This window comes from Coregonus clupeaformis, chromosome 7, assembly GCF_020615455.1.
Source record: "Coregonus clupeaformis isolate EN_2021a chromosome 7, ASM2061545v1, whole genome shotgun sequence".
In the NCBI taxonomy this organism is placed as follows: Eukaryota; Metazoa; Chordata; class Actinopteri; order Salmoniformes; family Salmonidae; genus Coregonus; species Coregonus clupeaformis.
Window position 1 is genome coordinate 37105423 of NC_059198.1, and position 24357 is coordinate 37129779.

A 24357-nucleotide genomic window follows, 5' to 3' on the forward strand; every position below is an offset into this window, starting at 1 on the left:
AGTGAGTATGACTATCTATATCTGGATAGAGAGAGAGGGAGTGAGTCTGTCTATCTCCACCTGGATAGAGAGAGAGGGAGTGAGTCTGACTATCTCCACCTGGATAGAGAGAGAGGGAGTGAGTATGACTATCTCCACCTGGATAGAGAGAGAGGGAGTGAGTCTGACTATCTCCACCTGGATAGAGAGAGAGGGAGTGAGTATGACTATCTCCACCTGGATAGAGAGAGAGGGAGTGAGTCTGTCTATCTCCACCTGGATAGAGAGAGAGGGAGTGAGTCTGACTATCTCCACCTGGATAGAGAGAGAGGGAGTGAGTATGACTATCTCCACCTGGATAGAGAGAGAGGGAGTGAGTCTGTCTATCTCCACCTGGATAGAGAGAGAGGGAGTGAGTATGACTATCTCCACCTGGATAGAGAGAGAGGGAGTGAGTCTGACTATCTCCACCTGGATAGAGAGAGAGGGAGTGAGTATGACTATCTCCACCTGGATAGAGAGAGGGAGTGAGTCTGTCTATCTCCACCTGGATAGAGAGAGAGGGAGTGAGTCTGACTATCTCCACCTGGATAGAGAGAGAGGGAGTGAGTATGACTATCTCCACCTGGATAGAGAGAGAGGGAGTGAGTCTGACTATCTCCACCTGGATAGAGAGAGAGGGAGTGAGTCTGACTATCTCCACCTGGATAGAGAGAGAGGGAGTGAGTCTGACTATCTCTATCTGGATAGAGAGAGAGGGAGTGAGTCTGACTATCTCCACCTGGATAGAGAGAGAGGGAGTGAGTATGACTATCTCCACCTGGATAGAGAGAAAGGGAGTGAGTCTGACTATCTATATCTGGATAGAGAGAGAGAGTGAGTCTGTCTATCTCCACCTGGATAGAGAGAGAGGGAGTGAGTCTGTCTATCTCCACCTGGATAGAGAGAGAGGGAGTGAGTCTGTCTATCTCCACCTGGATAGAGAGAGAGGGAGTGAGTATGACTATCTATATCTGGATAGAGAGAGAGGGAGTGAGTCTGTCTATCTCCACCTGGATAGAGAGAGAGGGAGTGAGTATGACTATCTATATCTGGATAGAGAGAGAGGGAGTGAGTCTGTCTATCTCCACCTGGATAGAGAGAGAGGGAGTGAGTATGACTATCTCCACCTGGATAGAGAGAGAGGGAGTGAGTCTGTCTATCTCCACCTGGATAGAGAGAGAGGGAGTGAGTATGACTATCTATATCTGGATAGAGAGAGAGGGAGTGAGTCTGTCTATCTCCACCTGGATAGAGAGAGAGGGAGTGAGTATGACTATCTCCACCTGGATAGAGAGAGGGGGAGTGAGTATGACTATCTCCACCTGGATAGAGAGAGAGGAGTGAGTATGACTATCTATATCTGGATAGAGAGAGAGGGAGTGAGTCTGTCTATCTCCACCTGGATAGAGAGAGAGGGAGTGAGTATGACTATCTATATCTGGATAGAGAGAGAGGGAGTGAGTCTGACTATCTCCACCTGGATAGAGAGAGAGGGAGTGAGTCTGACTATCTCCACCTGGATAGAGAGAGAGGGAGTGAGTATGACTATCTCCACCTGGATAGAGAGAAAGGGAGTGAGTCTGACTATCTATATCTGGATAGAGAGAGAGGGAGTGAGTCTGTCTATCTCCACCTGGATAGAGAGAGAGGGAGTGAGTCTGTCTATCTCCACCTGGATAGAGAGAGAGGGAGTGAGTCTGTCTATCTCCACCTGGATAGAGAGAAAGGGAGTGAGTATGACTATCTATATCTGGATAGAGAGAGAGGGAGTGAGTCTGTCTATCTCCACCTGGATAGAGAGAGAGGGAGTGAGTATGACTATCTATATCTGGATAGAGAGAGAGGGAGTGAGTCTGTCTATCTCCACCTGGATAGAGAGAGAGGGAGTGAGTCTGTCTATCTCCACCTGGATAGAGAGAGAGGGAGTGAGTATGACTATCTATATCTGGATAGAGAGAGAGGGAGTGAGTCTGACTATCTCCACCTGGATAGAGAGAGAGGGAGTGAGTCTGTCTATCTCCACCTGGATAGAGAGAGAGGGAGTGAGTCTGTCTATCTCCACCTGTCTCTCTCACCTCTGTCTACCCACCTTTTTCTCTACATCTCTCCCTCCCTTCCTCTCTCCCTCCCCCCATATCTATGTCCCTCTCTCCCCCAATCCCTCCTTACCTCTCTGAGTGATTCATCCATCTGGTTGTCCAGTTCTTTGATCTTCTGTTCCAGCTCGTCCATGTTGTTGAGCACCTGGATCCTCTCCTCCTCCACACGGGTCACTTCCTTCCTCCGCTGTCCCTCCTCCGCCGGCGCCTAAAGATGACATCACACTCTCACAATGGAACCTATGCTATATTCTTTATTCACTGGTCCTGGAGAGATATAGGTGCTGCTGTTGTCTGTTCCCAGCCCAGAACTAACAAACCTGATTCAGTTGATCTAGATCTTGATAATTAGTTGAATCATGCGTGTTAGTGCTGGGCTGGAACAAAAGCATGCACCCACTACAGGTCGTCCAGAACAACACTGTGGTTCATAGACATGTTCTAGGTGTTAACATGATAGCTTAATTGGTTGGATTTAGCTGTCCACACACATCTCCTGTGACCTACTCTCACAGCTGTATAGAAAACCAACTTGAAATACAGTATCCAGCAACTCTAGGTTCTGACACAGTAAATACAATACTAATTCACCACAACAAACAACCCAGACCTCTAAAACTGGAGTTTGTTGTGGAGGTCTAAGAAGATAATACATTTTTGCAAGTAGATAAAATACGTGGACCGTAAATGGTAGACTAAGTCAGATTCCAGATGAGTTTCCACAACAGAACTAAAGAATGTACAAGGAGGGGTTGAGAGACGTGGCCAGGGCCAGTGTGTGTTTCCATCTGTAATAGTTTACAGCGAGAGGGGAGCTCTAATCTCTCTCTCTCTCTGTCTCTCTGTCTCTCTGTCTCTCTGTCTCTCTGTCTCTCTCTCTCTCTCTCTCTCTCTCTCTCTCTCTCTCTCTCTCTCTCTCTCTCTCTCTCTCTCTCTCTCTCTCTCTCTCTCTCCCTGTCTCTGTCTCTGTCTCTGTCTCTCTCTCTCTCTCTCTCTCTCTCTCTCTCTCTCTCTCTCTCTCTCTCTCTCTCTCTCTCTCTCTCTCTCTCTCTCTCTCTCTCTCTCTCTCTCTCTCTCTCTCTCTCTCTCCCTCTCTCCTCTACCGCTCTAATCTCTCTCTCCCTCTCCCTCTCCCTCTACCGCTCTAATCTCTCTCTCCCTCTCCCTCTCGCTCTACCGCTCTAATCTCTCTCTCTCTATCTCCCTCTCCCTCTCTCCCTCTACCGCTCTAATCTCTATCTCCCTCTCCCTCTCCCTCTCTCCCTCTACCGCTCTAATCTCTCTCTCCCTCTCCCTCTCCCTCTACCGCTCTAATCTCTCTCTCTCTCTCCCTCTCCCTCTACCGCTCTAATCTCTCTCTCCCTCTCCCTCTCCCTCTACCGCTCTAATCTCTCTATCCCTCTCCCTCTCCCTCTACCGCTCTAATCTCTCTCTCCCTCTCCCTCTCCCTCTACCGCTCTAATCTCTCTCTCTCTCTCTCTCTCTCTCTCTATCTCCCTCTCCCTCTCTCCCTCTACCGCTCTAATCTCTATTTCCCTCTCCCTCTCCTCCCACCGCTCTAATCTCTCTCTCCCTCTCCCTCTCGCTCTACCGCTCTAATCTCTCTCTCTCTCTATCTCCCTCTCCCTCTCTCCCTCTACCGCTCTAATCTCTATCTCCCTCTCCCTCTCTCCCTCTACCGCTCTAATCTCTATCTCCCTCTCCCTCTCTCCCTCTACCGCTCAATCTCTCTCTCCTTCTCTCACCGCTCACTCTCCCTCTCGCCTACCGCCACCTCTCTCTCTATCTCCCTCTCCCTCTCTCCCTCTACCGCTCTAATCTCTCTCTCCCTCTCCCTCTACCGCTCTAATCTCTCTCTCCCTCTCCCTCTCGCTCTACCACTCTAATCTCTCTCTCTCTCCCCGTTAACTCTTATTGAGTCATGAGAAGCTACATGAAGCAACATTAAGCTTCATAAAGCTTCGTAAAGGCTGTTTTTAAGCTTGATAAGGCTTGTGTAAGGAGTGCCTGACCAGAGATCTCGTTAACAGGTTTCCAGGTGATGAACACTCTGCCTCCTGTCAATCATTTAACAAGGCTTAATCAAGGGATTACGTACACTGTATCTCTGTGTGTCTGAGAGAGAGACAGGGAGGTTGGCTGAGAGAAGCACAGGAGAGAGGGGACAAGAGATCACATACAAAGGGGAGAAAGAGAGAGAGTGAGAAAGTAAAGACGAGAGAGAGAAAGTGAAGAAGTCTCACCTGATTGGTCCTCAGTAGATGCGGGGTGGGCGAGGGGGCGGAGCTTCGTAGACCGACGACGGGCGATTCCGCCCTGTTGTCACGGTGATCGCTGCTCCATCGCTGTCGGACCGGACGCTCCTTGTCGTTACCATAATAATTGTTCTCCGAGCCGGTAACGGCCCCATTTCCGTTAACGGTTAAGTTGAAGAAGGTGGATACTGACTCTTCGTCATCTGAGACCTGGAGTTTCTCTAGTTCCCGGTTGATCTTTTGGAGGTTGGCTAGACCGGCACCGGTACCTGGACTAGAACCAACACCCTTCTCCCTATCCTGCTCCGATCGACCCAGCTCAGAACACAGAGACAGAATGGTCTCCAGCCGCTGACGCTCCTACAACACACACACACGCAGTTAGAAGCCCACACAAATATGTACATACAGAGTTACACACACACACACTGAAAAATGTACAGACACAGTCACACACACACACACACAGGAAAGAAAGCAGGAAAAAACATGGATTCTAATATCTGCCACCTGAGAGCCAAATGCACAGATATTACATGTGGAAGCATGGCTGCAGTTAGGAGCATTACGCCTCACAGTCCCTAGAGCTGCACTAAGACAGTCCCTAGAGCTGCACCAAGACAGTCCCTAGAGCTGCACTAAGACAGTCCCTAGAGCTGCACTAAGACAGTCCATAGAGCTGCACTAAGACAGTCCCTAGAGCTGCACTAAGACAGTCCCTAGAGCTGCACTAAGACAGTCCCTAGAGCTGCACTAAGACAGTCCCTAGAGCTGCACTAAGACAGTCCCTAGAGCTGCACTAAGACAGTCCCTAGAGCTGCACTAAGACAGTCCCTAGAGCTGCACTAAGACATTCCTAGAGCTGCACTAAGACAGTCCCTAGAGCTGCACTAAGACATTCCCTAGAGCTGCACTAAGACAGTCCCCAGAGCTGCACTAAGACAGTCCCTAGAGCTGCACTAGACAGCCCTAGAGCTGCACTAAGACAGTCCCCTAGAGCTGCACTAAGACAGTCCCTAGAGCTGCACTAAGACAGTCCCTAGAGCTGCACTAAGACAGTCCCTAGAGCTGCACTAAGACAGTCCCTAGAGCTGCACTAAGACAGTCCCTAGAGCTGCACTAAGACAGTCCCTAGAGCTGCACTAAGACAGTCCCTAGAGCTGCACTAAGACAGTCCCTAGAGCTGCACTAAGACAGTCCCTAGAGCTGCACTAAGACAGTCCCTAGAGCTGCACTAAGACAGTCCATAGAGCTGCACTAAGACAGTCCCTAGAGCTGCACTAAGACAGTCCCTAGAGCTGCACTAAGACAGTCCCTAGAGCTGCACTAAGACAGTCCCTAGAGCTGCACTAAGACAGTCCCTAGAGCTGCACTAAGACAGTCCCTAGAGCTGCACTAAGACAGTCCCTAGAGCTGCACTAAGACAGTCCCTAGAGCTGCACTAAGACAGTCCCTAGAGCTGCACTAAGACAGTCCCTAGAGCTGCACTAAGACAGTCCCTAGAGCTGCACTAAGACAGTCCCTAGAGCTGCACTAAGACAGTCCCTAGAGCTGCACTAAGACAGTCCCTAGAGCTGCACTAAGACAGTCCCTAGAGCTGCACTAAGACAGTCCCTAGAGCTGCACTAAGACAGTCCCTAGAGCTGCACTAAGACAGTCCCTAGAGCTGCACTAAGACAGTCCCTAGAGCTGCACTAAGACAGTCCCTAGAGCTGCACTAAGACAGTCCCTAGAGCTGCACTAAGACAGTCCCTAGAGCTGCACTAAGACAGTCCCTAGAGCTGCACTAAGACAGTCCCTAGAGCTGCACTAAGACAGTCCCTAGAGCTGCACTAAGACAGTCCCTAGAGCTGCACTAAGACAGTCCTAGAGCTGCACTAAGACAGTCCCTAGAGCTGCACTAAGACAGTCCCTAGAGCTGCACTAAGACAGTCCCTAGAGCTGCACTAAGACAGTCCCTAGAGCTGCACTAAGACAGTCCCTAGAGCTGCACTAAGACAGTCCCTAGAGCTGCACTAAGACAGTCCCTAGAGCTGCACTAAGACAGTCCCTAGAGCTGCACTAAGACAGTCCCTAGAGCTGCACTAAGACAGTCCCTTGAGAGCTGCACTAAGACAGTCCCTAGAGCTGCACTAAGACAGTCCCTAGAGCTGCACTAAGACAGTCCATAGAGCTGCACTAAGACAGTCCCTAGAGCTGCACTAAGACAGTCCTAGAGCTGCACTAAGACAGTCCCTAGAGCTGCACTAAGACAGTCCCCTAGAGCTGCACTAAGACAGTCCCTAGAGCTGCACTAAGACAGTCCATAGAGCTGCACTAAGACAGTCCCCTAGAGCTGCACTAAGACAGTCCCTAGAGCTGCACTAAGACAGTCCCTGGAGCTGCACTAAGACAGTCCCTAGAGCTGCACTAAGACAGATCTAGAGCTGCACTAAGACAGTCCCTAGAGCTGCACTAAGACAGTCCCTAGAGCTGCACTAAGACAGTCCCTAGAGCTGCACTAAGACAGTCCCTAGAGCTGCACTAAGACAGTCCCTAGAGCTGCACTAAGACAGTCCCTAGAGCTGCACTAAGACAGTCCCTAGAGCTGCACTAAGACAGTCCTAGAGCTGCACTAAGACAGTCCCTAGAGCTGCACTAAGACAGTCCCTAGAGCTGCACTAAGACAGTCCCTAGAGCTGCACTAAGACAGTCCCTAGAGCTGCACTAAGACAGTCCCTAGAGCTGCACTAAGACAGTCCCTAGAGCTGCACTAAGACAGTCCCTAGAGCTGCACTAAGACAGTCCCCTAGAGCTGCACTAAGACAGTCCCTAGAGCTGCACTAAGACAGTCCCTAGAGCTGCACTAAGACAGTCCCTAGAGCTGCACTAAGACAGTCCCTAGAGCTGCACTAAGACAGTCCCTAGAGCTGCACTAAGACAGTCCCTAGAGCTGCACTAAGACAGTCCCTAGAGCTGCACTAAGACAGTCCCTAGAGCTGCACTAAGACAGTCCCTAGAGCTGCACTAAGACAGTCCCTAGAGCTGCACTAAGACAGTCCCTAGAGCTGCACTAAGACAGTCCCTAGAGCTGCACTAAGACAGTCCCTAGAGCTGCACTAAGACAGTCCTAGAGCTGCACTAAGACAGTCCCTAGAGCTGCACTAAGACAGTCCCTAGAGCTGCACTAAGACAGTCCCTAGAGCTGCACTAAGACAGTCCCTAGAGCTGCACTAAGACAGTCCCTAGAGCTGCACTAAGACAGTCCCTAATGCACTAAGACAGTCCCTAGAGCTGCACTAAGACAGTCCCTAGAGCTGCACTAAGACAGTCCCTAGAGCTGCACTAAGACAGTCCCTAGAGCTGCACTAAGACAGTCCCTAGAGCTGCACTAAGACAGTCCCAGAGCTGCACTAAGACAGTCCCTAGAGCTGCACTAAGACAGTCCCTAGAGCTGCACTAAGACAGTCCCTAGAGCTGCACTAAGACAGTCCCTAGAGCTGCACTAAGACAGTCCCTAGAGCTGCACTAAGACAGTCCCTAGAGCTGCACTAAGACAGTCCCTAGAGCTGCACTAGACAGTCCCTAGAGCTGCACTAAGACAGTCCCTAGAGCTGCACTAAGACAGTCCCTAGAGCTGCACTAAGACAGTCCCTAGAGCTGCACTAAGACAGTCCCTAGAGCTGCACTAAGACAGTCCCTAGAGCTGCACTAAGACAGTCCCTAGAGCTGCACTAAGACAGTCCCTAGAGCTGCACTAAGACAGTCCCTAGAGCTGCACTAAGACAGTCCCTAGAGCTGCACTAAGACAGTCCCTAGAGCTGCACTAAGACAGTCCCTAGAGCTGCACTAAGACAGTCCCTAGAGCTGCACTAAGACAGTCCCTAGAGCTGCACTAAGACAGTCCCTAGAGCTGCACTAAGACAGTCCCTAGAGCTGCACTAAGACAGTCCCTAGAGCTGCACTAAGACAGTCCCTAGAGCTGCACTAAGACAGTCCCTAGAGCTGCACTAAGACAGTCCCTAGAGCTGCACTAAGACAGTCCCTAGAGCTGCACTAAGACAGTCCCTAGAGCTGCACTAAGACAGTCCCTAGAGCTGCACTAAGACAGTCCCTAGAGCTGCACTAAGACAGTCCCTAGAGCTGCACTAAGACAGTCCCTAGAGCTGCACTAAGACAGTCCCTAGAGCTGCACTAAGACAGTCCCTAGAGCTGCACTAAGACAGTCCCTAGAGCTGCACTAAGACAGTCCCTAGAGCTGCACTAAGACAGTCCCTAGAGCTGCACTAAGACAGTCCCTAGAGCTGCACTAAGACAGTCCCTAGAGCTGCACTAAGACAGTCCCTAGAGCTGCACTAAGACAGTCCCTAGAGCTGCACTAAGACAGTCCCTAGAGCTGCACTAAGACAGTCCCTAGAGCTGCACTAAGACAGTCCCTAGAGCTGCACTAAGACAGTCCCTAGAGCTGCACTAAGACAGTCCCTAGAGCTGCACTAAGACAGTCCCTAGAGCTGCACTAAGACAGTCCCTAGAGCTGCACTAAGACAGTCCCTAGAGCTGCACTAAGACAGTCCCTGAGAGCTGCACTAAGACAGTCCTAGAGCTGCACTAAGACAGTCCCTAGAGCTGCACTAAGACAGTCCCTAGAGCTGCACTAAGACAGTCCCTAGAGCTGCACTAAGACAGTCCCTAGAGCTGCACTAAGACAGTCCCTAGAGCTGCACTAAGACAGTCCCTAGAGCTGCACTAAGACAGTCCCTAGAGCTGCACTAAGACAGTCCCTAGAGCTGCACTAAGACAGTCCCTAGAGCTGCACTAAGACAGTCCCTAGAGCTGCACTAAGACAGTCCCTAGAGCTGCACTAAGACAGTCCCCAGAGCTGCACTAAGACAGTCCCTAGAGCTGCACTAAGACAGGCCCTAGAGCTGCACTAAGACAGTCCCTAGAGCTGCACTAAGACAGTCCCCTAGAGCTGCACTAAGACAGTCCCTAGAGCTGCACTAAGACAGTCCCTAGAGCTGCACTAAGACAGTCCCTAGAGCTGCACTAAGACAGTCCCTAGAGCTGCACTAAGACAGTCCCTAGAGCTGCACTAAGACAGTCCCTAGAGCTGCACTAAGACAGTCCCTAGAGCTGCACCAAGACAGTCCCTAGAGCTTCACTAAGACAGTCCCTAGAGCTGCACTAAGACAGTCCCTAGAGCTGCACTAAGACAGTCCCTAGAGCTGCACTAAGACAGTCCCTAGAGCTGCACAAGACGGTCCCTAGAGCTGCACTAAGACAGTCCCTAGAGATGCACTAAGACAGTCCCTAGAGCTGCACTAAGACAGTCCCTAGAGCTGCACTAAGACAGTCCCTAGAGCTGCACTAAGACAATCCCTAGAGCTGCACTAAGACAGTCCCTAGAGCTGCACTAAGACAGTCCCTAGAGCTGCACTAAGACAGTCCCTAGAGCTGCACCTAAGACAGTCCCTAGAGCTGCACTAAGACAGTCCCTAGAGCTGCACTAAGACAGTCCCTAGAGCTGCACTAAGACAGTCCCTAGAGCTGCAGTAAGACAGTCCCTAGAGCTGCACTAAGACAGTCCCTAGAGCTGCACCAAGACAGTCCCTAGAGCTGCACTAAGAACAGTCCCTAGAGCTGCACTAAGACAGTCCCTAGAGCTGCACTAAGACAGTCCCTAGAGCTGCACTAAGACAGTCCCTAGAACTGCACTAAGACAGTCCCTAGAGCTGCACTAAGACAGTCCCTAGAGCTGCACTAAGACAGTCCCTAGAGCTGCACTAAGACAGTCCTAGAGCTGCACTAAGACAGTCCCTAGAGCTGCACTAAGACAGTCCCTAGAGCTGCACTAAGACAGTCCCTAGAGCTGCACTAAGACAGTCCCTAGAGCTGCACTAAGACAGTCCCTAGAGCTGCACTAAGACAGTCCCTAGAGCTGCACTAAGACAGTCCCTAGAGCTGCACTAAGACAGTCCCTAGAGCTGCACTAAGACAGTCCCTAGAGCTGCACTAAGACAGTCCCTAGAGCTGCACTAAGACAGTCCCTAGAGCTGCACTAAGACAGTCCCTAGAGCTGCACTAAGACAGTCCCTAGAGCTGCACTAAGACATTCCCTAGAGCTGCACTAAGACAGTCCCTAGAGCTGCACTAAGACAGTCCCTAGAGCTGCACTAAGACAGTCCCCTAGAGCTGCACTAAGACAGTCCCTAGAGCTGCACTAAGACAGTCCCTAGAGCTTCACTAAGACAGTCCCTAGGAGCTGCACTAAGACAGTCCCTAGAGCTGCACTAAGACAGTCCCTAGAGCTGCACTAAGACAGTCCCTAGAGCTGCACTAAGACAGTCCCTAGAGCTGCACTAAGACAGTCCCTAGAGCTGCACTAAGACAGTCCCTAGAGCTGCACTAAGACAGTCCCTAGAGCTGCACTAAGACAGTCCCTAGAGCTGCACTAAGACAGTCCCTAGAGCTGCACTAAGACAGTCCCTAGAGCTGCACTAAGACAGTCCCTAGAGCTGCACTAAGACAGGCCCTAGAGCTGCACTAAGACAGTCCCTAGAGCTGCACTAAGACAGTCCCTAGAGCTGCACTAAGACAGTCCCTAGAGCTGCACTAAGACAGTCCCTAGAGCTGCAGTAAGACAGTCCCTAGAGCTGCACTAAGACAGTCCCTAGAGCTGCACTAAGACAGTCCCTAGAGCTGCACTAAGACAGTCCCTAGAGCTGCACTAAGACAGTCCCTAGAGCTGCACTAAGAAGCCCTGGGCTGCACTAAGACAGTCCCTAGAGCTGCACTAAGACAGTCCCTAGAGCTGCACTAAGACAGTCCCTAGAGCTGCACTAAGACAGTCCCTAGAGCTGCACTAAGACATTCCCTAGAGCTGCACTAAGACAGTCCCTAGAGCTGCACTAAGACATTCCCTAGAGCTGCACTAAGACAGTCCCTAGAGCTGCACTAAGACAGTCCCTAGAGCTGCACTAAGACAGTCCCTAGAGCTCGCACTAAGACAGTCCCTAGAGCTGCACTAAGACAGTCCCTAGAGCTGCACTAAGACAGTCCCTAGAGCTGCACTAAGACAGTCCCTAGAGCTGCACTAAGACAGTCCCTAGAGCTGCACTAAGACAGTCCCTAGAGCTGCACTAAGACAGTCCTAGAGCTGCACTCAAAGACAGTCCCTAGAGCTGCACTAAGACAGTCCCTAGAGCTGCACTAAGACAGTCCCTAGAGCTGCACTAAGACAGTCCCTAGAGCTGCACTAAGACAGTCCCTAGAGCTGCACTAAGACAGTCCCTAGAGCTGCACTAAGACAGTCCCTAGAGCTGCACTAAGACAGTCCCTAGAGCTGCACTAAGACAGTCCCTAGAGCTGCACTAAGACAGTCCCTAGAGCTGCACTAAGACAGTCCCTAGAGCTGCACTAAGACAGTCCTAGAGCTGCACTAAGACAGTCCCTAGAGCTGCACTAAGACAGTCCCTGGAGCTGCACTAAGACAGTCCCTAGAGCTGCACTAAGACAGTCCCTAGAGCTGCACTAAGACAGTCCCTAGAGCTGCACTAAGACAGTCCCTAGAGCTGCACTAAGACAGTCCCTAGAAGCTGCACTAAGACAGTCCCTAGAGTTGCACTAAGACAGTCCCTAGAGCTGCACTAAGACAGTCCCTAGAGCTGCACTAAGACAGTCCCTAGAGCTGCACTAAGACAGTCCCTAGAGCTGCACTAAGACAGTCCCTAGAGCTGCACTAAGACAGTCCCTAGAGCTGCACTAAGACAGTCCCTAGAGCTGCACTAAGACAGTCCCTAGAGCTGCACTAAGACAGTCCCTAGAGCTGCACTAAGACAGTCCCTAGAGCTGCACTAAGACAGTCCCTAGAGCTGCACTAAGACAGTCCCTAGAGCTGCACTAAGACAGTCCCTAGAGCTGCACTAAGACAATCCCTAGAGCTGCACTAGACAGGCCCTAGAGCTGCACTAAGACAGTCCCTAGAGCTGCACTAAGACAGTCCCTAGAGCTGCACTAAGACAGTCCCTAGAGCTGCACTAAGACAGTCCCTAGAGGCTGCACTAAGACAGTCCCTAGAGCTGCAGTAAGACAGTCCCTAGAGCTGCACTAAGACAGTCCCTAGAGCTGCACTAAGACAGTCCCTAGAGCTGCACTAAGACAGTCCCTAGAGCTTCACTAAGACAGTCCCTAGAGCTGCACTAAGACAGTCCCTAGAGCTGCACTAAGACAGTCCCTAGAGCTTCACTAAGACAGTCCCTAGAGCTGCACTAAGACAGTCCCTAGAGCTGCACTAAGACAGTCCCTAGAGCTGCACTAAGACAGTCCTAGAGCTGCACTAAGACAGTCCCTAGAGCTGCACTAAGACAGTCCCTAGAGCTGCACTAAGACAGTCCCTAGAGCTGCACTAAGACATTCCCTAGAGCTGCACTAAGACAGTCCCTAGAGCTGCACTAAGACAGTCCCTGAGAGCTGCACTAAGACAGTCCCTAGAGCTGCACTAAGACAGTCCCTAGAGCTGCACTAAGACGAGTCCCTAGAGCTGCACTAAGACAGTCCTAGAGCTGCACTAAGACAGTCCCTAGATCTGCACTAAGACAGTCCCTAGAGCTGCACTAAGACAGTCCCTAGAGCTGCACTAAGACAGTCCCTAGAGCTGCACTAAGACAGTCCCTAGAGCTGCAGCTCAAGAGAGTCCCTAGAGCTGCACTAAGACAGTCCCTAGAGCTGCACTAAGACAGTCCCTAGAGCTGCACTAAGACAGTCCCTAGAGCTGCACTAAGACAGTCCCTAGAGCTGCACTAAGACAATCCCTAGAGCTTCACTGACAGTCCCTAGAGCTGCACTAAGACAGTCCCTAGAGCTGCACTAAGACAGTCCTAGAGCTGCACTAAGACAGTCCCTAGAGTTGCACTAAGACAGTCCCTAGAGCTGCACTAAGACAGTCCCTAGAGCTGCACTAAGACAGTCCCTAGAGCTGCACTAAGACAGTCCCTAGAGCTGCACTAAGACAGTCCCTAGAGCTTCACTAAGACAGTCCCTAGAGCTTCACTAAGACAGTCCCTAGAGCTGCACTAAGACAGTCCTAGAGCTGCACTAAGACAGTCCCTAGAGCTGCACTAAGACAGTCCCTAGAGCTGCACTAAGACAGTCCCTAGAGCTGCACTAAGACAATCCCTAGAGCTTCACTGACAGGCCCTAGAGCTGCACTAAGACAGTCCCTAGAGCTGCACTAAGACAGTCCCTAGAGCTGCACTAAGACAGTCCCTAGAGCTGCACTAAGACAGTCCCTAGAGCTGCACTAAGACAGTCCCTAGAGCTGCACTAAGACAGTCCCTAGAGCTGCACTAAGACAGTCCCTAGAGCTGCACTAAGACAGTCCTAGAGCTGCACTAAGACAGTCCCTAGAGCTGCACTAGACAGTCCCTAGAGCTGCACTAAGACAGTCCCTAGAGCTGCACTAAGACAGTCCCTAGAGCTGCACTAAGACAGTCCCTAGAGCTGCACTAAGACAGTCCCTAGAGCTGCACTAAGACAGTCCCTAGAGCTGCACTAAGACAGTCCCAGAGCTGCAGACAGCCTAGAGCTGCACTAAGACAGTCCCTAGAGCTGCACTAAGACAGTCCCTAGAGCTGCACTAAGACAGTCCCTAGAGCTGCACTAAGACAGTCCCTAGAGCTGCACTAAGACAGTCCCTAGAGCTGCACTAAGACAGTCCCTAGAGCTTCACTAAGACAGTCCCTAGAGCTGCACTAAGACAGTCCCTAGAGCTGCACTAAGACAGTCCCTAGAGCTGCACTAAGACAGTCCCTAGAGCTGCACTAAGACAGTCCCTAGAGCTGCACTAAGACAGTCCCTAGAGCTGCACTAAGACAGTCCCTAGAGCACTAAGACAGTCCCTAGAGCTGCACTAAGACAGTCCTGAGCTGCACTAAGACAGGCCCTAGAGCTGCACTAAGACAGTCCCTAGAGCTGCACTAAGACAGTCCCTAGAGCTGCACTAAGACAGTCCCTAGAGCTGCACTAAGACAGTCCCTAGAGTTGCACTAAGACAGTCCCTAGAGCTGCACTAAGACAGTCCCTAGAGCTGCACTAAGACAGTCCCTAGAGCTGCACTAAGACAGTCCCTAGAGCTGCACTAAGAGAGTCCCTAGAGCTGCACTAAGACAGTCCCTAGAGCTGCACTAAGACAGTCCCTAGGGCTGCACTAAGACAGTCCCTAGAGCTGCACTAAGACAGTCCCTAGAGCTGCACTAAGACAATCCCTAGAGCTTCACTGACAGGTCCTAGAGCTGCACTAAGACAGTCCCTAGAGCTGCACTAAGACAGTCCCTAGAGCTGCACTAAGACAGTCCCTAGAGCTGCACTAAGACAGTCCCTAGAGCTGCACTAAGACAGTCCCTAGAGCTGCAGTAAGACAGTCCCTAGAGCTGCACTAAGACAGTCCCTAGAGCTGCACTAAGACAGTCCCTAGAGCTTCACTAAGACAGTCCCTAGAGCTTCACTAAGACAGTCCCTAGAGCTGCACTAAGACAGTCCCTAGAGCTGCACTAAGACAGTCCCTAGAGCTGCACTAAGACAGTCCCTAGAGCTGCACTAAGACAATCCCTAGAGCTTCACTGACAGGCCCTAGAGCTGCACTAAGACAGTCCCTAGAGCTGCACTAAGACAGTCCCTAGAGCTGCACTAAGACAGTCCCTAGAGTTGCACTAAGACAGTCCCTAGAGCTGCACTAAGACAGTCCCTAGAGCTGCAGTAAGACAGTCCTAGAGCTGCACTAAGACAGTCCCTAGAGCTGCACTAAGACAGTCCTAGAGCTTCACTAAGACAGTCCCTAGAGCTTCACTAAGACAGTCCCTAGAGCTGCACTAAGACAGTCCCTAGAGCTGCACTAAGACAGTCCCTAGAGCTGCACTAAGACAGTCCCTAGAGCTGCACTAAGACAGTCCCTAGAGCTGCACTAAGACAGTCCCTAGAGCTGCACTAAGACATTCCCTAGAGCTGCACTAAGACAGTCCCTAGAGCTTCACTAAGACATTCCCTAGAGCTGCACTAAGACAGTCCCTAGAGCTGCACTAAGACAGTCCCTAGAGCTGCACTAAGACAGTCCCTAGAGCTGCACTAAGACAGTCCCTAGAGCTGCACTAAGACAGTCCCTAGAGCTGCACTAAGACAGTCCCTAGAGCTGCACTAAGACAGTCCCTAGAGCTGCACTAAGACAGTCCCTAGAGCTGCACTAAGACAGTCCCTAGAGCTGCACTAAGACAGTCCCTAGAGCTGCACTAAGACAGTCCCTAGAGCTGCACTAAGACAGTCCCTAGAGCTGCACTAAGACAGTCCCCTAGAGCTGCACTAAGACAGTCCCTAGAGCTGCACTAAGACAGTCCCTAGAGCTGCACTAAGACAGTCCCTAGAGCTTCACTGACAGGTCCTAGAGCTGCACTAAGACAGTCCCTAGAGCTGCACTAAGACAGTCCCTAGAGCTGCAGTAAGACAGTCCCTAGAGCTGCACTAAGACAGTCCCTAGAGCTGCACTAAGACAGTCCCTAGGCTGCAGTAAGACAGTCCCTAGAGCTGCACTAAGACAGTCCCTAGAGCTGCACTAAGACAGTCCCTAGAGCTGCACTAAGACAGTCCCTAGAGCTGCACTAAGACAGTCCCTAGAGCTGCACTAAGACAGTCCCTAGAGCTGCACTAAGACAGTCCCTAGAGCTGCACTAAGACAGTCCCTAGAGCTGCACTAAGACAGTCCCTAGAGCTGCACTAAGACAATCCCTAGAGTTGCACTAAGACAGGCCCTAGAGCTGCACTAAGACAGTCCCTAGAGCTGCACTAAGACAGTCCCTAGAGCTGCACTAAGACAGTCCCTAGAGCTGCACTAAGACAGTCCCTAGAGCTGCACTAAGACAGTCCCTAGAGCTGCACTAAGACAGTCCCTAGAGCTGCACTAAGACAGTCCCTAGAGCTGCACTAAGACAGTCCCTAGAGCTGCACTAAGACAGTCCCTAGAGCTGCACTAAGACAGTCCCTAGAGCTGCACTAAGACAGTCCCTAGAGCTGCACTAAGACAGTCCCTAGAGCTGCACTAAGACAGTCCCTAGAGCTGCACTAAGACAGTCCCTAGAGCTGCACTAAGACAGTCCCTAGAGCTGCACTAAGACAGTCCCTAGAGCTTCACTAGACAGGTCCTAGAGCTGCACTAAGACAGTCCCTAGAGCTGCACTAAGACAGTCCCTAGAGCTTCACTAAGACAGTCCCTAGAGCTTCACTAAGACAGTCCCTAGAGCTGCACTAAGACAGTCCCTAGAGCTGCACTAAGACAGTCCCTAGAGCTGCACTAAGACAGTCCCTAGAGCTGCACTAAGACAGTCCCTAGAGCTGCACTAAGACAGTCCCTAGAGCTGCACTAAGACAGTCCCTAGAGCTGCACTAAGACATTCCCTAGAGCTGCACTAAGACAGTCCCTAGAGCTTCACTAAGACATTCCCTAGAGCTGCACTAAGACAGTCCCTAGAGCTGCACTAAGACAGTCCCTGGAGAGCTGCACTAAGACAGTCCCTAGAGCTTCACTAAGACTGTCCCTAGAGTTGCACTAAGACAGTCCCTAGAGCTGCACTAAGACAGTCCCTAGAGCTGCACTAAGACAGTCCCTAGAGCTGCACTAAGACAGTCCCTAGAGCTGCACTAAGAGAGTCCCTAGAGCTGCACTAAGACAGTCCCTAGAGCTGCACTAAGACAGTCCCTAGGGCTGCACTAAGACAGTCCCTAGAGCTGCACTAAGACAGTCCCTAGAGCTGCACTAAGACAGTCCCTAGAGCTTCACTAAGACAGGTCCTAGAGCTGCACTAAGACAGTCCCTAGAGCTGCACTAAGACAGTCCCTAGAGCTGCACTAAGACAGTCCCTAGAGCTGCACTAAGACAGTCCCTAGAGCTGCACTAAGACAGTCCCTAGAGCTGCAGTAAGACAGTCCCTAGAGCTGCACTAAGACAGTCCCTAGAGCTGCACTAAGACAGTCCCTAGAGCTGCACTAAGACAGTCCCTAGAGCTGCACTAAGACAGTCCCTAGAGCTGCACTAAGACAGTCCCTAGAGCTGCACTAAGACAGTCCCTAGAGCTGCACTAAGACAGTCCCTAGAGCTGCACTAAGACAGTCCCTAGAGCTGCACTAAGACAGGCCCTAGAGCTGCACTAAGACAGTCCCTAGAGCTGCACTAAGACAGTCCCTAGAGCTGCACTAAGACAGTCCCTAGAGTTGCACTAAGACAGTCCCTAGAGCTGCACTAAGACAGTCCCTAGAGCTGCACTAAGACAGTCCCTGAGAGCTGCACTAAGACAGTCCCTAGAGCTGCACTAAGACAGTCCCTAGAGCTTCACTAAGACAGTCCCTAGAGCTGCACTAAGACAGTCCCTAGAGCTGCACTAAGACAGTCCCTAGAGCTGCACTAAGACAGTCCCTAGAGCTGCACTAAGACAGTCCCTAGAGCTGCACTAAGACAGTCCCTAGAGCTGCACTAAGACAGTCCTAGAGCTGCACTAAGACAGTCCCTAGAGCTGCACTAAGACAGTCCCTAGAGCTGCACTAAGACAGTCCCTAGAGCTGCACTAAGACAGTCCCTAGGGCTGCACTGAGACAGTCCCTAGAGCTGCACTAAGACAGTCCCTAGAGCTTCACTAAGACTGTCCCTAGAGTTGCACTAAGACAGTCCCTAGAGCTGCACTAAGACAGTCCCTAGAGCTGCACTAAGACAGTCCCTAGAGCTGCACTAAGACAGTCCCTAGAGCTGCACTAAGACAGTCCCTAGAGCTGCACTAAGACAGTCCCTAGAGCTGCACTAAGAGAGTCCCTAGAGCTGCACTAAGACAGTCCCTAGAGCTGCACTAAGACAGTCCCTAGGGCTGCACTAAGACAGTCCCTAGAGCTGCACTAAGACAGTCCCTAGAGCTGCACTAAGACAGTCCCTAGAGCTTCACTGACAGGCCCTAGAGCTGCACTAAGACAGTCCCTAGAGCTGCACTAAGACAGTCCCTAGAGCTGCACTAAGACAGTCCCTAGAGCTGCACTAAGACAGTCCCTAGAGCTGCACTAAGACAGTCCCTAGAGCTGCACTAAGACAGTCCCTAGAGCTGCACTAAGACAGTCCCTAGAGCTGCACTAAGACAGTCCCTAGAGCTTCACTAAGACAGTCCCTAGAGCTGCACTAAGACAGTCCCTAGAGCTGCACTAAGACAGTCCCTAGAGCTGCACTAAGACAGTCCCTAGAGCTGCACTAAGACAGTCCTAGAGCTGCACTAAGACAGTCCCTAGAGCTGCACTAAGACAATCCCTAGAGCTTCACTGACAGTCCCTAGAGCTGCACTAAGACAGTCCCTAGAGCTGCACTAAGACAGTCCCTAGAGCTGCACTAAGACAGTCCCTAGAGCTGCACTAAGACAGTCCCTAGAGCTGCACTAAGACAGTCCCTAGAGCTGCACTAAGACAGTCCCTAGAGCTGCAGTAAGACAGTCCCTAGAGCTGCACTAAGACAGTCCCTAGAGCTGCACTAAGACAGTCCCTAGAGCTGCACTAAGACAGTCCCTAGAGCTGCACTAAGACAGTCCCTAGAGCTGCACTAAGACAGTCCCTAGAGCTGCACTAAGACAGTCCCTAGAGCTGCACTAAGACAGTCCCTAGAGCTGCACTAAGACAGTCCCTAGAGCTGCACTAAGACAGTCCCTAGAGCTTCACTAAGACAGTCCCTAGAGCTGCACTAAGACAGTCCCTAGAGCTGCACTAAGACAGTCCCTAGAGCTGCACTAAGACAGTCCCTAGAGCTGCACTAAGACAGTCCCTAGAGCTGCACTAAGACAGTCCCTAGAGCTGCACTAAGACAGTCCCTAGAGCTGCACTAAGACAGTCCCTAGAGCTGCACTAAGACAGTCCCTAGAGCTGCACTAAGACAGTCCCTAGAGCTGCACTAAGACAGTCCCTAGAGCTGCACTAAGACAGTCCCTAGAGCTGCACTAAGACAGTCCCTAAGAGCTGCACTAAGACAGTCCCTAGAGCTGCACTAAGACAGTCCCTAGAGCTGCACTAAGACAGTCCCTAGAGCTGCACTAAGACAGTCCCTAGAGCTGCACTAAGACAGTCCCTAAGAGCTGCACTAAGACAGTCCCTAGAGCTGCACTAAGACAGTCCCTAGAGCTGCACTAAGAAGTCCTAGCTGCACTAAGACAGTCCCTAGAGCTGCACTAAGACAGTCCCTAGAGCTGCACTAAGACAGTCCCTAGAGCTGCACTAAGACAGTCCCTAGAGCTGCACTAAGACAGTCCCTAGAGCTGCACTAAGACAGTCCCTAGAGCTGCACTAAGACAGTCCGTAGAGCTGCACTAAGACAGTCCCTAGAGCTGCACTAAGACAGTCCCTAGAGCTGCACTAAGACAGTCCCTAGAGCTGCACTAAGACAGTCCCTAGAGCTGCACTAAGACAGTCCCTAGAGCTGCACTAAGACAGTCCCTAGAGCTGCACTAAGACATTCCCTAGAGCTGCACTAAGACAGTCCCTAGAGCTGCACTAAGACAGTCCCTAGAGCTGCACTAAGACAGTCCCTAGAGCTTCACTAAGACTGTCCCTAGAGTTGCACTAAGACAGTCCCTAGAGCTGCACTAAGACAGTCCCTAGAGCTGCACTAAGACAGTCCCTAGAGCTGCACTAAGACAGTCCCTAGAGCTGCACTAAGACAGTCCCAGAGCTGCCTAGACGAGCTGCACTAAGACAGTCCCTAGAGCTGCACTAAGACAGTCCCTAGAGCTGCACTAAGACAGTCCCTAGAGCTGCACTAAGACAGTCCCTAGAGCTGCACTAAGACAGTCCCTAGAGCTTCACTAAGACAGCCCTAGAGCTGCACTAAGACATTCCCTAGAGCTGCACTAAGACAGTCCCTAGAGCTTCACTAAGACATTCCCTAGAGCTGCACTAAGACAGTCCCTAGAGCTGCAAGCCTAGGCTGCACTAGCAGTCCCTAGAGCTTCACTAGACTGTCCCTAGAGTTGCACTAAGACAGTCCCTAGAGCTGCACTGAGACAGTCCCTAGAGCTGCACTAAGACAGTCCCTAGAGCTGCACTAAGACAGTCCCTAGAGCTGCACTAAGACAGTCCCTAGAGCTGCACTAAGACAGTCCCTAGAGCTGCACTAAGAGAGTCCCTAGAGCTGCACTAAGACAGTCCCTAGAGCTGCACTAAGACAGTCCCTAGAGCTGCACTAAGACAGTCCCTAGAGCTGCACTAAGACAGTCCCTAGAGCTGCACTAAGACAGTCCCCTAGAGCTGCACTAAGACAGTCCCTAGAGTGCACTAAGACAGTCCCTAGAGCTGCACTAAGACAGTCCCTAGAGCTGCACTAGACAGTCCCTAGAGCTGCACTAAGACAGTCCCTAGAGCTGCACTAAGACAGTCCCTAGAGCTGCACTAAGACGGTCCCTAGAGCTGCACTAAGACAGTCCCTAGAGCTGCACTAAGACAGTCCCTAGAGCTTCACTAAGACAGTCCCTAGAGCTGCACTAAGACAGTCCCTAGAGCTGCACAAGACGGTCCCTAGAGCTGCACTAAGACAGTCCCTAGAGCTGCACTAAGACAGTCCCTAGAGCTGCACTAAGACAGTCCCTAGAGCTGCACTAAGACAGTCCCTAGAGCTGCACTAAGACAGTCCCTAGAGCTGCACTAAGACAGTCCCTAGAGCTGCACTAAGACAGTCCCTAGAGCTTCACTAAGACAGTCCCTAGAGCTGCACTAAGACAGTCCCTAGAGCTGCACTAAGACAGTCCCTAGAGCTGCACTAAGACAGTCCCTAGAGCTGCACTAAGACAGTCCCTAGAGCTGCACTAAGACAGTCCCTAGAGCTGCACTAAGACAGTCCCTAGAGCTGCACTAAGACAGTCCCTAGAGCTGCACTAAGACAGTCCCTAGAGCTGCACTAAGACAGTCCCTAGAGCTGCACTAAGACAGTCCCTAGAGCTGCACTAAGACAGTCCCTAGAGCTGCACTAAGACAGTCCCTAGAACTGCACTAAGACATTCCCTAGAGCTTCACTGACAGTCCCATGGGCAGCTAACTGCAATCAGAGAAACTATAGACCACTTCGACTCCTATCAGATACAGTGAAAGAGAGGAAGAGAGGGTGACTGAGAGTGAGTGAGAGTGAGGGTGTTGCTCTCCTGTCTCACCTCTAGGGGGACAGTTAGCATACAGAGGAGACGTATCTCAATAGTCTAAAATAGTGTAGATGAAGGAGAGGAGTCTATTGAGATACAGCTTTATTCTATTGAATGATTGGTGCATAGGATGTGTGTTTACGACATGTGTATGTTCTCCCATGAAGGCAGCACTTACATCATAGGGAAAATACTTTGAGGATTGTTTAAAGATCCTCTGGGAATATTCAGCACACAAAACAAGTTTAAGTTGCCCAACACTTGTCTGAAAGCCACCGACCATAGTTATGTGGCTGCAAGTCTTGCTTTTGGCCTTAGCGCTGTTTACTTTGTGTGTATTTGTACTTATTATGGATCCCCATTAGCTGCTGCCAAGGCAGCAGCTACTCTTCCTGGGGTCCAGCAAAATTAAGGCAGTTATACATTTAAAAAACATTACAATACATTCATAACAGATTTCACAGCACACTAAGTGTGTGCCCTCAGGCCCCTACTCCACTACCACATATCTGCAACACAAAATCCATGTGTACGTGTGTGTATAGTGCGTATGTTATCATGTGTGTGTATGCATGTGTCTGTGCCTATGTTTGTGTTGCTTCACAGTCCCCGCTGTTCCATAAGGTGTATTTTTATCTGTTTTTAAAATCTGATTCTACTGCTTGCATCAGTTACCTGATATGGAATAGAGTTCCATGTAGTCATGGCTCTATGCAGTGCCTCCCATAGTCTGTTCTGGACTTGGGGATTGTGAAGAGACCTCTGGTGGCATGTCTTGTGGGGTATGCATGGGTGTCTGAACTCGGTGCTTTCAACATGTCAACACCTCTCACAAACACAAGCAGTGATGAAGTCAATCTCTCCTCCACTTTGAGCCAGGAGAGATTGACATGCATATCATTAATGTTTGCTCTCTGTGTACATCCAAGGGCCAGCCGTACTGCCCTGTTTTGAGCCAATTGCAATTTTCCTAAGTTCCTCTTTGTGGCACCTGACCACACGACTGAACAGTAGTCCAGGTGCGATAAAACTAAAGCCTGTAGGACCTACCTTGTTGATAGTGCTGTTAAGAAGGTAGAGTAGTGCTTTATTATGGACAGACATCTCCCAATCTTAGCTACTGTTGTATCAATATGTTTTGACCATGACAGTTAACAATCCAGGTTACTCCAAGCAGTTTAGTCACCTCAACTTGCTCAATCTCCACATTATTTATTACAAGATTTAGTTGAGGTTTGGAGTTTAGTGAATGATTTGTTTCAAATACAATGCTTTTAGTTTTAGAAATATTTAGGACTAACTTATTCCTTGCCACCCACTCTGAAACTAACTGCAACTCTTTGTTAAGTGTTGTTTTTCCAGCAGCAGACTATGATCGATAATGTCAAAAGCCGCACTGAAGTCTAACAAAACAGCCGCCACAATGTTTTTATCATCAATTTCTCTCAGCCAATCATCAGTCATTTGTGTAAGTGCTGTGCTTGTTGAATGTCCTTCTCTATAAGCATGCTGAAAGTGTGTTGTCAATTTCTTTACTGTAAAATAGCATTGTATCTGGTCAAACACAATTTTTTCCAATAGTTTACTAAGGGTTGGTGACAGGCTAATTGGTCGGCTATTTGAGCCAGTAAAGCGGGCTTTACTATTCTTAGGTAACAGAATGACTTCCCTCCAAGCCTGGGGGCACACACATTCTAGTAGGCTTAAATTGAAAATATGGCAAATAGGAGTGGCAATATCGTCCGCTATTATCCTCAGTAATTTTCCATCCAAGTTGTCAGACCCCGGTGTCTTGTCATTGTTGATAGACAACAATCATTTTTTCACCTCTTCCACACTCACTTTACGGAATTCAAAATTACAACGTTTGTCTTTCATAATTTGGTCAGATATACTTGGATGTGTAGTGTCAGCAATTGTTGCTGGCATGTCATGCCTAAGTTTGCTAATCTTGCCAATTAAAAAATAATTAAAGTAGTTGGCAATATCAGTTGGTTTTGTGATGACTGAACCATCTGATTCAATGAATGATGGAGCTGAGTTTGCCTTTTTGCCCAACATTTAATTTAAGGTGCTCCAAAGCTTTTTACTATAATTCTTTATGTCATTTATCTTTGTTTCATAGTGTAGTTTCTTATTCTTTTTATTCAGTTTAGTCACATGATCTCTCAATTTGCAATATGTTTGCCAATCGGTTGTGCAGCCAGACTTATTTGACATTCCTTTTGCCTCATCCCTCTCAACCATACAATTTTTCAATTCCTCATCAATCCACAGGGATTTAACAGTTTTTACAGTCATTTTCTTAATGGGTGCATGCTTATTAGTAACTGCAATAAGCAATTTCATAAATGTGTCAAGTACAGTGTCTGTTTGCTCCTCATTGCATTTACATTTTAGTCATTTAGCAGACACTCTTATCCAGAGCGACTTACAGTTAGTGAGTGCATACATTATTTTTTTATTTTTCATTTATTTAACATTTTTATTTTTCATACTGGCCCCCCGTGGGAATCGACCCACAACCCTAGCGTTGCAAACGCCATGTTCTTCCAACTGAGCTACATCCCTGCCGGCCATTCCCTCCCCTACCCTGGACGACGCTGGGCCAATTGTGCACCGCCCCATGGGTCTCCCTGTCGCGGCCGGCTACGACAGAGCCTGGATACGAACCAGCTAGCACTGCGATGCAGTGCCTTAGACCACTGCACCACTTCATCACACACCACGGACCAACATATATTTTTTTTACATCAACAACATAGGAATCACTACAAAACCTATTGTATGACCTCTTATACACAATATTAGGCCCAG

The 24357-nt window shown here is 50.1% G+C and overlaps 1 protein-coding gene across 1 annotated transcript in view; it reads right to left on the reverse strand.

Moving 5' to 3' along the window:
• Positions 1–24357, reverse strand: part of LOC121570184 (pleckstrin homology-like domain family B member 2) — a 47877-nt gene that overhangs the window by 16394 nt on the left and 7126 nt on the right. The window contains exons 3-4 of the mRNA XM_045221543.1: positions 4364–4735; positions 2191–2328 (exon numbers count right to left, since the gene is read on the reverse strand). Coding sequence (XP_045077478.1) covers positions 2191–2328; positions 4364–4735 — 510 coding nt within the window. The remainder of the gene's footprint in view (positions 1–2190; positions 2329–4363; positions 4736–24357) is intronic.